The 14,650-nt window shown below is 44.2% G+C and overlaps 2 protein-coding genes across 5 annotated transcripts in view; both read left to right on the top strand.

Annotated features, from left to right (window-relative positions):
* dab2ipa (DAB2 interacting protein a) overlaps nucleotides 1-5,088 on the top strand; it is a 184,721-nt gene extending 179,633 nt beyond the window's left edge. For all 4 annotated transcript variants that reach the window (XM_042100527.1, XM_042100528.1, XM_042100530.1 and 1 more), the window contains one exon: nucleotides 1,377-5,088. In XM_042100527.1, the coding sequence (XP_041956461.1) occupies nucleotides 1,377-1,544 (168 nt within the window). In that variant the 3' untranslated portion in view covers nucleotides 1,545-5,088. The remainder of the gene's footprint in view (nucleotides 1-1,376) is intronic.
* On the top strand, nucleotides 1,625-5,088 carry LOC121715180 (proteoglycan 4-like). The gene is made up of 2 exons (XM_042100628.1): nucleotides 1,625-2,576; nucleotides 2,612-5,088. The coding sequence occupies exons 1-2, from the start codon at nucleotides 1,625-1,627 to the stop codon at nucleotides 2,650-2,652; spliced, it is 993 nt and encodes a 330-aa protein (XP_041956562.1). The 3' UTR covers nucleotides 2,653-5,088.
* Nucleotides 5,089-14,650: the final 9,562 nt, after the last annotated feature.

Below are 14,650 nucleotides of genomic sequence, written 5' to 3'. Positions count from 1 at the left end.
AATATTTGAGCCTGAAGCATAGATGGTGGCCCAGTAATATCAACATGCAATGAGTCAATGAGCAACAGTAATCAATGGGATTTTACAAAATGCCAAATAAAACACAACAGAAACTGTATTCCGCTATGCTACTTGTTTTGAAACATCAACGAACACCACTAACCACTCGGTGAGTTGCAGTTTTGAAAACAAACGTTAAGTGTTGTTTTAAGGACATGTTTGTGCATGCCTGTAGGCAGCCACTCTGAAGTAGTCAAAGGCGATTCAAAACGAGTCAGAAAAGTCGAGACAGGACCCATCGTCAAAATTTCGGTGTCCACCACTCTAGTTCATCCAAAACATACCAGAAAAGGGACTCAAGGTGCTAAATACTGGAATTATCCTTTAACTAGCATTACTCTGCAGCTGATGGGCTCCAAAGCCACTTCCTAATCACAAGGAGACATCACATGTGGATAATAATAATAATGATGATGATGATGATGATGATGATAATCACAACCCCAGGAGAGATCACATGTGGATAATGATAATAATAATGATGATGATGATGATAATCACAACCCCAGGAGAGATCGCGTGCATAATAATAATAATAATAATAATAATAATGATGATGATGATGATGATGATGATGATGATGATGATGATAATAATGACAGCTCTCTTTTGGGTCAAACCAGCTGCAGGTTTTAGGAGAGTCTCCGCTCTCTCTTTCTCTATTTTGTTATCGAGAAACCAAAAATAAAAACATGTGAGTCTGTCAGTTTTCTGTTGGTTTGTTAAGATGTACCAGTGAATATATACTTAAAGGAGAATTCCGGTGTGATATTGACCTAAAGTGTATCGAAACATGATACCGAGTGTGAATGTATTTCTCATAGCCCATCTCGTCTTGTCCCCTGCACTCCAAAATCTGGCGCTAGTTAGCCGATGCTACCAACATCTTTTTCAATAGTGGTGCTTCGTCATCGGGCTAGCCATGCAAATAAATCACTGTTTTACACCCATTTACGAGGCTCAATGTATCTCCACACTTCATTGGTAGACTTCCGAGGGCCCTGACATTTAAAACGAGACATTGAGAACTTTGAAAAAGCACTGGTAGTTTACTTACAAGACGATTTATACAGACAGTATCTTCACGAAGTTTAGCGTTTGCAGCCATCTTGAATTTAGTCACGATAAGTCGAGCAACGAGTAAGAATGAACAGCTATGATAAGGGATCAGATTCCAAAAATAATTCAGTGGAAATGCATGGATTCCAGTTGCTGCTACTCTTTCTCTCTCTCTCTCACTCTCTGTCTCTCTCTCTTTCTCTGTCTTGCTCTCTCTCTCTCACTCTCTGTCTCTCTCTCTCTCTCTCTCTCTGCAGGAGAAGAGGATAGCGTCTCTGGACGCGGCTAATGCGCGGCTCATGAGTGCCCTGACGCAGCTGAAGGAGCGCTACAGCATGCAGACCCGCAACGGCATCAGCCCCACCAACCCCAGCAAGCTGCAGATCACCGAGAACGGGGAGTTCAGAAACAGCTCCAACTGTTAACCTACACACACACCATCACACACACACACACACACACACACACACACACACACACACATATATATACATACACATACTCAATGGTATCAGTCCCACCAAACTACAGATCACAGAGAACGGAGAGTTCAGAAACAGCTCGAACTGTTAGTGTGCACACTGTTCCACACACACGCACACACACACATGCACACACACACACACACACGCACACACACACGCACACACACACGCACACACACACACACACACACACACACACGCACACACACACACATGGAATATCATCACCATCGGACAGAACCAAGGATGAGCACACACACACACACACACACACACATCCCAGCAGAGCCAGGACTTCATCCCCTAAAACACCCAGATCACACCCCCCCACAACGCCAGATCTGCTCCCCCACAACGTCAGGCCTGCACCCCAGAGACTCCAGACCTGCACCCCAACAACACCAGACCTGCACCCCAGAGACTCCAGACCTGCACCCCAACAACACCAGACCTGCACCCCAGAGACTCCAGGCCTGCACCCCAACAACACCAGACCTGCACCCCAACAACACCAGACCTGCACCCCAGAGACTCCAGACCTGCACCCCAGAGACTCCAGGCCTGCACCCCAACAACACCAGGCCTGCACCCCAGAGACTCCAGGCCTGCACCCCAACAACACCAGGCCTGCACCCCAACAACACCAGGCCTGCACCCCAGAGACTCCAGGCCTGCACCCCAACAACACCAGGCCTGCACCCCAACAACACCAGGCCTGCACCCCAGAGACTCGTGCTCCTCTGCTCCCCAAATCTCTCCATCTCTCTCCCCACTGGGGCTGGAACGTTAACGGGACGTTCTCTAGCAAACGCTGGAACGTTAACGGGACGTTCTCTAGCAAACGCTGGAACGTTAACGGGACGTTCTCTAGCAAACGCTGGAACGTTAACGGGACGTTCTCTAGCAAACGCCTCCAAGCGTCTCCGGTGGGACTTGCCCGGTCTTCCCCCCACGTCCAGCCCTCTCCTCCATGTCTAGAGCGCAGTGTGCACCACCCTCTCCTCCATGTCTAGAGCGCAGTGTGCACCACCCTCTCCTCCATGTCTAGAGCGCAGTGTGCACCACCCTCTCCTCCATGTCTAGAGCGCAGAGTGCACCACCCTCTCCTCCATGTTTAGAGAGCAGTGTGCTTGCTTGTTTGTTTGTTTGTTTGCTTGCTTGTTTGTTTGTTTACTCAAGCATCCTGTGCACTAACTTGTTCTCTCATCTTTTCAAAGTCCTTCCAGCTTTTGACCTTTTGGTTTGCAGCATGTTGCGTATAAAATGTATTGTTCTGAAAAACAGCTCATGTTGCACTCGTTTTAATTGCACTTCATATATAACATCGGCGGTTTTGTTTTGGTGCCTCCCTCCGCGTAGTTGACCCCCACATCTGGCCTGGATCTGGCCCAGGTGCCGCGTCCTGTCTGTCCGAGTGTCGCTCTTGTGTGGTGGCTTTGTTGCGCGTGAGTAGAGTTGCGCGTGAGTAGTATGATGCATTAGGTCTTACCACACGCGCACGCGCGGGCCTCACTGCATTCAGCTCACCAGGGCTTTAACAGCACAAGACGTTTGCTTCATTAAGTAACAGTAACAAGAGAAACGTTCCCAATGTTATTTGTTGTTATTTTCTTGTGCATAAATATCAGTGTATTTAGGGGGCCCAAGCCCACGTTGAGATGTACATAGAATACTACACATATTTTGCTTTTGGGTTTGTTGATTTTTTTTTTTATTATTATAATTACTATTCAAACTTTTAAAAGAAAACAATATTTTGTACAGTGAGTGTAACCTGTGTTGAATTCTGTTGTGTTCTTGTTAGCGGAGAGCCCACCGGACAGTAGCGAACTCTGACACAGAGGTCCAGTCAGAACCAGGACTCGGACGGCGTCAGAGAGTCTCTCTCTGTCCAGGCAATAAGCTCCAGAGGGCTGTTCCAATTACATGGTTTAATGACAACGCTGGTTAAGATAACTCAATAATTACATAAGTGGTAAACCTCCTAATATAAGAGGCCTACAGCTTTGTTTTTGTTAGGAGAGTGATGCCGTGGGCTTCTATTAGGAGGTTTACCACTAGCTGAGAGTAAAGGTTTGTCTGTAAGCCGTGTTCTTGGATCCTCCTGGTGTGATCTCTGGCGTGGGTTCTTTAGATGCGTCCAGGTCTGCGCTACTCTGCGGCTTCCCCACTTCCGCCCCTGTACTCGTTCCCCATTGGAGGCTGTAGTTACGGCGCTGTGCTGTAGCGCCACCATGAGGCGTGGAGGGCAGAGCATCTCCATTTGAAACGTCATTCACACATACAGTATCTGCAGTCACATTGTTGAGTTTAGACCGTGTGTGTGTGTGTGAGAGTGTGTGTTGAGTTTAGACCGTGTGAATGTGAGAGAGAGAGAGTGTGTGAACGGAGAGTTCAGAAACAGCTCTAACTGTTAGTGTGCGCACTGTTACACACACACGCACACACACACACACACACACACACACACACACACAGCACCAGAGAGAGAGAGAGAGAGAGAGTGTGTGTTGAGTTTAGATCGTGTGTGTGTGTGTGTGTGTGAGAGAGAGAGAGAGAGAGAGAGAGAGTGAGCGAGATTGTTTGCCCATAGTTAATAATTGTCATTATTCAATTGTCTATTTTAAGCATCTTTTCTTGCTTTTTTTTACAATGCATTTTTCCAACTTGGCATTTGTACAGAATTATTTATACTTTGCTTTTAAATTGTGGAAATTGGTTACAGTTATTTATTTAATGTTCTGTTTCTGTTCTGTCCCAGTGTAAAAACAAATGTGTTATCTAAAAAGGTGTTGGCTGTACGAGGACATAAGACTGATGCCCCGCCACAGCAGCAAGCTTGCTTAAACTTGCTTACTTAAAGGGTCTTACACAAACACATTAGATCAGCTGTGTTGTGCCCCTGACCACTAACTGGTGTGGTTCAGTGGGTTCTGTTACCATTTGTTATGTTTTACAAACTTCAGGGGATTTTCTCCATGAGGATGTTTTTATTTGTTTGTACATAAATCCTAACTCTGCCATATGAATCTCTTTGAAAGGCAATAGTACCGCATATGCATCCCACTTCACCGGTCGGAGCTGAGCGTGTCACGTGTCACTTCCTGCATCCCACTTCACTAGTCGAAGCTGAGCGTGTCAGCGTGTCACTTCCTGCATCCCACTTCACTAGTCGGAGCTAAGCGTGTCACGTGTCACCTCCCACGGCTCCCGCTCCGCAACCCTCCGTTCTGTGACATGCATGGATGTGGAAGACCGTAAATGCTTCTAACATTGTGTACCATCCCATACGAAGCCTTTTTGTATGTGTGTCTCCAAAGTAACATTTGCAGGATTGCTTTCTGTAAATACATCAGAACTTCAAAAACAAAAACAGTCTAAACACTATATGAAGAGTTGTTTGTGTTTAAGAAAAAAAAATGTGTCTGTGCAATTCATGTACAATTGCAGCTAGAACTATTAAAGTTTTATTTAGCTATTTTAAGATTCTACTGCTTTGCTAGTTTCTTTTGCTTCCCAGCGTGCTGTGTGTGTGTGTGTGTGTGAGCGCGCGTGTGTGTGGGTGGGTGGGTGTGTGTGTGTGTGTGTGTGACAGCTGTGCTTGTCTGGTCTTGTCACATGGTTGTAGGCTAAGTGGCAGATAACCCAGTTTGCAGACTCTGTTAGGATTGATCAAGCCCGCCTGCCTGAACTCAAATCACATTACTCAGTTTACAGGCCTGTATTTCATTGCATGGGTTTCACCTGACGTGTAAACATTAGTCTGGCTGGCCATCAGACGACGGTGGTCCTCTACACACACACACACATGACAGAGTTGGTCATCTACACACACACACAAATTACAGAGTTGGTCATCTACACACAGACATGACAGAGTTGGTCATCTACACACACACACACATGACAGTTGGTCATCTACACACACACACACACATGACAGAATTGGTCATCTACACACACACACACACACATGACAGAGTTAGTCATCTACACACACACACACATGACAGAGTTGGTCATCTACACACACACACAAATTACAGAGTTGGTCATCTACACACAGACATGACAGAGTTGGTCATCTACACACACACACACATGACAGTTGGTCATCTACACACACACACACACATGACAGAATTGGTCATCTACACACACACACACACACATGACAGAGTTAGTCATCTACACACACACACACGACAGAGTTGGTCATCTACACACACACACACACATGACAGAATTGGTCATCTACACACACACACACACACACATGACAGAGTTAGTCATCTACACACACACACACATGACAGAGTTGGTCATCTACACACACAGTTGGTCATCGACAGACGCAGTAGAGCTGTGACCACAAGCATGTGACTCTTGGGTGGTGATGTCATAGCCAGATCTTGGCCAAAGGGGCCGCATAGCTGTGGTAGCTCAGATGACAGCCATGCGTGTGTGTGTGTGTGTGTGTGTGTGTGTGTGTGTGTTACAGCCATGCGTGGTGTGTGTGTGTGTGTGTGTGTGTGTGTTACAGCCATGCGTGTGTGTGTGTGTGTGTGTGTGTGTGTGTGTGTTACAGCCATGCGTGTGTGTGTGTGTGTGTGTGTGTGTGTTACAGCCATGCGTGGTGTGTGTGTGTGTGTGTGTGTGTTACAGCCATGCGTGGTGTGTGTGTGTGTGTGTTACAGCCATGCGTGGTGTGTGTGTGTGTGTGTGTGTGTTACAGCCATGCGTGGTGTGTGTGTGTGTGTGTGTGTGTTACAGCCATGCGTGGTGTGTGTGTGTGTGTGTGTGTGTGTTACAGCCATGCGTGGTGTGTGTGTGTGTGTGTGTGTTACAGCCATGCGTGGTGTGTGTGTGTGTGTGTGTGTGTTACAGCCATGCGTGGTGTGTGTGTGTGTGTGTGTGTGTGTTACAGCCATGCGTGGTGTGTGTGTGTGTGTGTGTGTGTGTGTGTGTGTGTTACAGCCATGCGTGTGTGTGTGTGTGTGTGTGTGTGTGTGTGTTACAGCCATGCGTGGTGTGTGTGTGTGTGTGTGTGTGTTACAGCCATGCGTGGTGTGTGTGTGTGTTACAGCCATGCATGGTGTGTGTGTGTGTGTGTGTGTGTGTTACAGCCATGCGTGGTGTGTGTGTGTGTTACAGCCATGCATGGTGTGTGTGTGTGTTACAGCCATGCGTGGTGTGTGTGTGTGTGTGTTACAGCCATGCGTGGTGTGTGTGTGTGTGTGTTACAGCCATGCGTGGTGTGTGTGTGTGTTACAGCCATGCATGGTGTGTGTGTGTGTTACAGCCATGCGTGGTGTGTGTGTGTGTGTGTTACAGCCATACGTGGTGTGTGTGTGTTACAGCCATGCGTGGTGTGTTTGTGTGTGTTACAGCCATGCGTGGTGTGTGTGTGTGTGTTACAGCCATGCATGGTGTGTTTGTGTGTGTTACAGCCATGCGTGGTGTGTGTGTGTGTGTTACAGCCATGCATGGTGTGTTTGTGTGTGTTACAGCCATGCGTGGTGTGTGTGTGTGTTACAGCCATGCATGGTGTGTGTGTGTGTCCATGGGCGTAGATTAAGGGTGGGTCCTAATCAACATTTTAAGATGACAAAATTGTCCCTACAAATATTTTAGCGAACTCATTGCTGCTGATCATTCCGACAGCCAGCACGACAGTACAAGAAACGTCATTTGATTGAATTAAAAACCGCGGGGGAGGGGGAAAGGTTATCTGACACGCACGCTATACGCACGGAGAGTGTCAAAGCACAGGCTACTTTGCACTGGCAGCCAAGCAAGCGGGTGTGTCAACAACAACGGTAAGTTACTGCCAACACATACCCCATAAAAGGCCAGAGCCCTTTGCCCTTCATATGTACATGTTTGCCCCTTTTTGTTTTTCATTATGCAAGTAGGCAAAAACTAGCCATACAAACTGGCAACTGGTGACCAGGCTTTCATTTTACTGTGTAAAATAGCATTAGCTGTTAGGATATTACCCAGGATGCACGGATAGTCGCATATCACAGAATATAACTCACCATTACTGACTGTTTATGGGGCTACCAATCTGGCAGTCGCAATAAACAATGGATCCAAGACATTTTCCTGTTCCTATTCTGTTTATGTAGGCTAATGTATTTGTGAATGTAGCCTGCGCAATGCAAAGAAATAAAACATAAACTATGGTGCATTTCCATACTCATAGAAGTGAACATTGCGAGACACCAGATATCTCTTGATCTCATCCCAGAAACATTTTCTTTGACTTGTTAGTTTTTTGAACATTTATTTTATTTATTTATTTTATGACATAGCAAACATGATGACATAGCAAACATGATGTTGAATCCACATATCCTTGCAAAACTATTTTTCACTAGCCTAAAACCGTGAGACTGAAAGCTAATTGCGTTCACGTTAAAGTGCCTACATACCACAAATGATGATATTAAAGACAAGTGTAGCCTAATAATTTAAATATCAATGTGATGTATTCAAATTACTAAATATGTTTAGCTATTAATAATTATGCAGATCATAAAATACTATAAATAATTAACAATATAAAGTTGAATTAGAAATAGAAACCTATGACAACCATCTGGCAAAATAACAAATAAGCATTAATAATCATTCATGTGAATAACAAATAAGCATTAATAAACATTCATGTGAATGAAGCTCTGGCAAAATACTTAAAAGTTTAGGACGTCTTGTTCTGTTTCGCCACACCATGAGGTAGGCTGCTCTATTCTCCAAGATACTTCACAAATATTTACATTTTCCCCCAGTGTCCTGTAAAATAGCGGATGGCCTCCATAGGTTACTCGACAGATTGATTGATTGATTGATTGGTTGGTTGGTTCATTGATTGATGGATGCTGTAAATCTGTAAATATGGTGTTTGTGTTGAGTGTGGGTGAGGGGGCAAATAGTGGCTGTACATATGGTGTTTGTGTGGGTGAGGGGGCAAATAGTGGCTGTACATATGGTGTTTGTGTGGGTGAGGGGGCAAATAGTGGCTGTACATATGGTGTTTGTGTGGGTGAGGGGGCAAATAGTGGCTGTACATATGGTGTTTGTGTTGCGTGTGGGTGAGGGGGGGATGCCAAGTGAGGCTGCTGCTCACGCATGTGAAGTTGTTTTGAACTCTGCTGCTGCTCACGCATGTGAAGTTGTCTAAAGGACAAGCTATAGTGGCAGGACATGCTGTTGACATGCGTATGGGCATAAAGAGCACAAAGGCCAAGTGAGCTGGATGGGGTGAGGGGGGATGCCAAGTGAGCTGAATGGGGTGAGGGGGGAGGCCAAGTGAGCTGGATGAGTGGAGGGTGTCAAATGGAAAGAGGCGTCGCTGGATCTCTCTCCTTTCATTGGTGGACGGTTAGGCTCGGACCCCCTACAGCCCAATCAGGAGGTGCCGTAGTCCAGGCCCTCGTGCTCCTCGTTGACCGGCAGCAGCTCCTCGCGGATGGACGGCAGGTAGATGAACTTCTGGTAGCCGTGGTGCGATGCCTGCGGGAACTCTCTGAGCTCCACCGTCCTCCGCCGCCGCGACCTCAGCGTCATGTTGCACACATCGTCCAGGGGCGTGCACATCACGCACCCCATGGTTGCCAGGTAGGGCCGATATTCCCCACACTCCTGCAGTGACGGCGCAGCGCAGCGGGTTGAATCCTGTGCCCACGCCGGACCAGGCTGGAGTCGGGAGGTGGGACTGGACCTCACGAGCGAATCACAGGTCCGTCAGCAGCCCCAGAGGATATCTGGACATGTGTGACGTGGATCACCTGCAAAGAGGGCATCCATTATGAGAGTCTCCCCACTCTGGCAGTGAGACTAGCAATTAGGCCTCATCATCACACACTAATGATAAATAAAAAGCCGCCATTTTCTAAAAAAGATGTTTTGACCTTCAGGCACTAGCTTTGAAGGTCGTAATATCAAGAACTTTAACAGTGCCATTGTTTTGACTCAATACAGTGTACAGGCAAGATTATTGTAGCCTACACTTACACACTTGCTCATTTAGCAGACACTTTTAGCCAAAGCAACTTGCATGTCCACTAAACAGCAAGGGCCATTCTCCCCAGAGCAACTCGGGGTTAAGTGCCTGCCTTGCTCAAGGGCACAACATTGAGCCCACACCTTTTCAGCTCCTTAGCCGCTACGCCAGTGTTTTTCAACCACTGTGCCGGGGCACACTAGTGTGCCGTGAGAGATCATCAGGTGTGCCGCAGAAAATTACCCAAATGTCACTCACTGGCCCAGAAAAGCAACTGTTGCATCACAGAATTTATAACCACATGCTCTCATTGATTGTATGATTGCACTATTTGTGGTATGCAGGCATTGTACAACGGGGGCCCCATATCCAGTATTCACAGAATCATCACATATCCAGTTCATGACAACAATTAAATTAGATATAGTCACCTACAAATGAAACAGAGGGCGCTTGTTTTATTGAGCAGGTCTTGCATAGAAGCCATAATAAGGCCATATCTGTGTATTATTTGAAATTTTAGGCTATGGTATGTTTATTTTTTTCTTCACACAGGATGTTAGTGTTCCGTGGGACATTTTAAGTTCAAAAGTGTGCCGTGGCACAAAAAAGGTTGAAAAACACTGCGATACGCTACCACTAGCCATGCATGCACATGCAATATTATGAGATGTTAGCCGCTACGCTACCACTAGCCATGCATGCACATGCAATATTATGAGATGTTAGCCGCTACGCTACCACTAGCCTACACATGCCAATACATTATGAGATGTTGACCACCACCCCTACCACTAGCCTACACATGCACTTGCAATATTATGAGATGTCTCGGAGTTGTAGTTAAATGTCACCCACCAAAGAGACATAATGCAGCATTATGTAATGTAAAAACTATACTAAAAGTATAATTCTAATAATTCAATATATATTTTGTCTGTTTTCCTAAACGAGTCCTTTGTGCCCTTTATGCCCATAGGCATGTCAACAGCATGTCCTGCCACTATAGCTTGTCCTTTAGACAACTTCACATGACTGAGCAGCAGCAGAGTTCAAAACAACTTCACATGCGTGAGCAGCAGCAGAGTTCAAAACAACTTCACAAGTTGATCTCTTCACTGCTAAAGTCATGGTACATGTACTCATTTCTACTTCAGATAAATGAGAAACTATCCTACCTTACGCGTGTGCTTCCTCCTCAGGAATGGCTCTTTTGACTGCGTGCATGTGTGTGCATGTGTGTTTGGGGGAAAGCCAGAGCTGAATGTGTGTCTTGTGGTCCTGTACTCCGCGTCCTCCTCAATTATCTCTTCCCAATTAGGAATCATCCTCGTGATTCCCAGAGTTATCCGTACAGCCCAATAATACTCAATAAGCACTCGATCCTCTTGTATTCCTGGAAGAGGCCAGCAGTTAGCATCATAACACACACAGTTTGCATGTCCAAGCCAAACGGTGGACTCTGACGCAGCCTTGCCCCAAACCTGCCATGTGTCCACAGCAGCTAATCACATTACAAGACACTTCCCAGACAGTCGGTGATCCGTTACAGCACAGCACAGCTCAGCTCTGAAGAGTTTACCAATCAATACATCAGTTACAGCACAGCTCAGCTCTGACGTGTTTACCAATCAATACATCAGTTACAGCACAGCACTGCTCAGCTCTGAAGTGTTTACCAATCAATACATCAGTTACAGCACAGCACAGCTCTGAAGTGTTTAACAATCAATCAATGATCAAAAATCAGTGTGCAGATAGACTTTACGAAACTGTTCCGACAAGCTGCAACAGGGGCTATTTCATTAGATTTTCTTTAGCAAAGATGTGTCGGTTAAACTGTCGTGGCATTCCAAATATCTGCTGCCCGTGACTTTTGCCACTTAGTGCTGTTCAAGAGACATCTGAGGTCTCAATACTGTGCACTCTCTTTAACACCACAGCTATTTTGGAGGGTGTCCGTGTGAATTAACGGCAACAGGCGTCTGCACTGTCCTCTGGCTAGGACTAACAGGAGGAAGGCTACCTTTTTTGCCTTTTGAACTTGAATATGCTCCCAGCCCCCTCCTCCTCACTCTCCTGGGACTACCCCCCCTACACCCCCATCTGTCCTGTTCTTTCTTTTGTCCTGTCTTAGATGTTGTGTTATGTCTTAGATGTTGTGTTATTGCAAGTCATTGCAAGCGCCTCTTGATTGATTAATCACCCACTATGTGGATACTGTTTTTTTAGACTTGATTTAGATTAAGTGTTATTTAGTATAATTTTTATTATGTAGTATATTCTTTATCTTCTACTGTCCTTATTGCTTAGTTGTGTGTGTTTTTTTTTTATATTATATACTTTTAATTACTTTTTCTGCTGTTAGTGAATGTGTGTGTGTTGTCTGTATGCTACTGAGACCTTGAATTTCCCCTGGAGATCAATAAAGTATCTATCTATCTATCTATGTCTTATATGTCACTGTGCCTGCATGCTTATATGTGGTGTGATGTCTTATATGTGGTGTTATGTCTTACCTAGCTTTCATGGGCTTCGGAAAAAACTTTTTCCGAGGCAAAACATCATCATATAGATATATAGACTTATTCTTGCACTGTTGCACTGTTGGACTTACTCATTTGCATTATCACCATAACCACTATCACCATTGCACTATCACCATGACACTCACTCACACAGAGCACCTTACCTTACCTTATTATGCACAGAGAATCACAGGCTCAGTCCCAGCCTCAGTCATTTAGATTTAGATTAAGTGTTAGTTAGTATAATTTGTATTTTAGTATATTCTTTATCTTCTACTGTCCTTATTGCTTAGTTGTGTTTTTATATTATATACTTTAATAACTTTTTCTGCTGTTAGTGAATGTGTGTGTGTTGTCTGTATGCTATTGAGACCTTGAAGTTCCCCTGGGGATCAATAAAGTATCTATCTATCTATCTATCTATCTATCTATCATTCCGCCTCATTCACGTCACGTAATGTGTGAGTGAGAGGTCAGAAACTGGGGCTAGATTTTGCTAACAGAGTTGCCCATTTGGGGGCTCGTCATCACTTTTGCCGTCACGTTGTAGTTTGTTTGTAGTCCATGTGGCCTTTCATGTCCAACAGTTTTAATGTGAACTTGGGAATTTGCCGTTTTTGTCACTTGAAAGCTGCATATCTTTCTTTCACAAGCGTCTTACACTATATTTTAAGCAAATACAGTTGTTAGGATTAGTGAGTGTATGTTTTAACCTTTGTTGTGGCATCCGTGTTTGTCACACATTCCGACGGCAAAGCACATGAACACTTGCTGTGGGAAAAACAAAGCAGCCACAGGGTGGTCCTTGTCATTCCGAAGTGCCTTGAATGCACCATTATATGTCACTGTGATGTCTTATATGTGGTGTGATGTCCAGTGTTGGGCAAGTTACTTCAAAATCGAAATGTATTATGCATTACTTATTACTGTCATTTCAAAGTAATTTGTTACATTATAATATTATTGTCTCTGAATTGTAAGGCATTACACTACTATTGCATTACTTTTAAGTTACTTTCACCAAAATATCTGAAAATATGGATTTGCCATTCTAAATGCAGTTTATTACGCTAAATCATAGTCAGAATTTTGTTAAAAACCGACAAAAGGTCAAAGTCTGGTAAATTGTGATATAAATACTGTAACTCTAAGGCCTAGGCCTGCTCATTAAAATCAATAGAGAGCCTACTATATTGTAAATCAAAGCTTAAAGAAATTGTATGTAAGATTGTGGCCAAAACTGGTACTGCAATCACTTTCAAACTACTGTAGAGCGATGTATCCCCTTCCCCTCCCCTCTGACTGGCAGAGCTGGCAACACGGATGCCGAAACACTGACTTTGTGATTAGTAGATAGGTGGAGGGTGGCGCATCAGGCCAAAACACAACATGACATCATCAACATCAGTTGAGGGCTGCAACTCCACTTTTTAAATGACAATATCCTGGCCAGACTACTGTTGTCAGTGATATAAGTATTTGAAATAACATGATTTCTTAATGTCTAGTGACATACCAGGGCCATTTATGATTAATTGAAATACATTTCTTACATACGGTTCCTTTAATAAAGACATGTCAAGATGGTGGCCTGCTGACCATTTTGGTGCCCTAAGTGAGTGGTTTTGAGTGAGTGACATTTAAATGATAACTCAAACACCTAAAGTAAAAAAAAAATGCCTGTTATTTACAGACCACTACAGTGTGTTTTTAAACATTCATGCCGTTTTCTTATAAATGGTGCACTGTCACTTTAAGAGCATTGATCTTTACGTTCTCATAATGCCTTTTTGCCAGCTCTTGTTTACAAGCCTTGTTTGTTGAGTTACATTGATAGCACAATATTAACAATAATATGCACAATGTTAAGTTGTTTTAAGCAGCCTTCATTGCTTTGGAAAGTATGCAATAACATGTTGCTTCACATTTCGTTTTGCAAATAAAAGTGAATTATGAGCCTGGTATCCACCTAGCTATCTGAATGGATTATTTTTTTGTCAACTCGGCATATCATGTGCTTCATGTAAATGCTTGGAAAACGAATTATTGAAGACCCACCAATTCCATTCTAGCACTACGTGGTGGAGATTGAGAGAACCCAAAAAGTATCAAACTTGCATGTACCATGGTGTTAGTGCATTCTGACATTGTAAACGTTATTGATGAAGAGTGAAATGCAGTTTGCAGTAAAGCTACTATTCATTTACATGTGGGTGCCCCCTCTGTCACGCGTTACTGAAGTTTGTACCGAGTAAAATATTACCCTTTTTTTTTTGTAATGCCTTACATTACCGCGTTACCGCAAACAGCAATATATTACAGTAATTACATTACTTTTGTAACGCATTACTCCCAACACTGGTGATGTCTTATATGTCACGGTGATGTCTTATATATTGTGTTATGTCTTATAATATGCCTGCATGCAGAAATTGCCCCTCGGGGATAAATAACGGTTTTTGAAATTAATTGAATTGACATTTGTCACAAAATGACTAAATGTATTGACA

Source organism: Alosa sapidissima, chromosome 8 (genome assembly GCF_018492685.1).
Source record: "Alosa sapidissima isolate fAloSap1 chromosome 8, fAloSap1.pri, whole genome shotgun sequence".
Classification (NCBI taxonomy): Eukaryota; Metazoa; Chordata; class Actinopteri; order Clupeiformes; family Clupeidae; genus Alosa; species Alosa sapidissima.
The sequence above is the reverse complement of the archived record's forward strand: the minus strand, read 5'-3'. Positions and strand labels throughout refer to the sequence as shown.

Coding starts and splice junctions, on each gene's coding strand:
- LOC121715180 (XM_042100628.1), top strand. CDS start 1,625: ATGGTATCAGTCCCACCAAACTACAGATCACAGAGAACGGAGAGTTCA. Junction 2,577..2,611: donor CGTCCAGCCCTCTCCTCCAT/GTCTAGAGCGCA, acceptor CCTCTCCTCCAT/GTCTAGAGCGCAGTGTGCAC.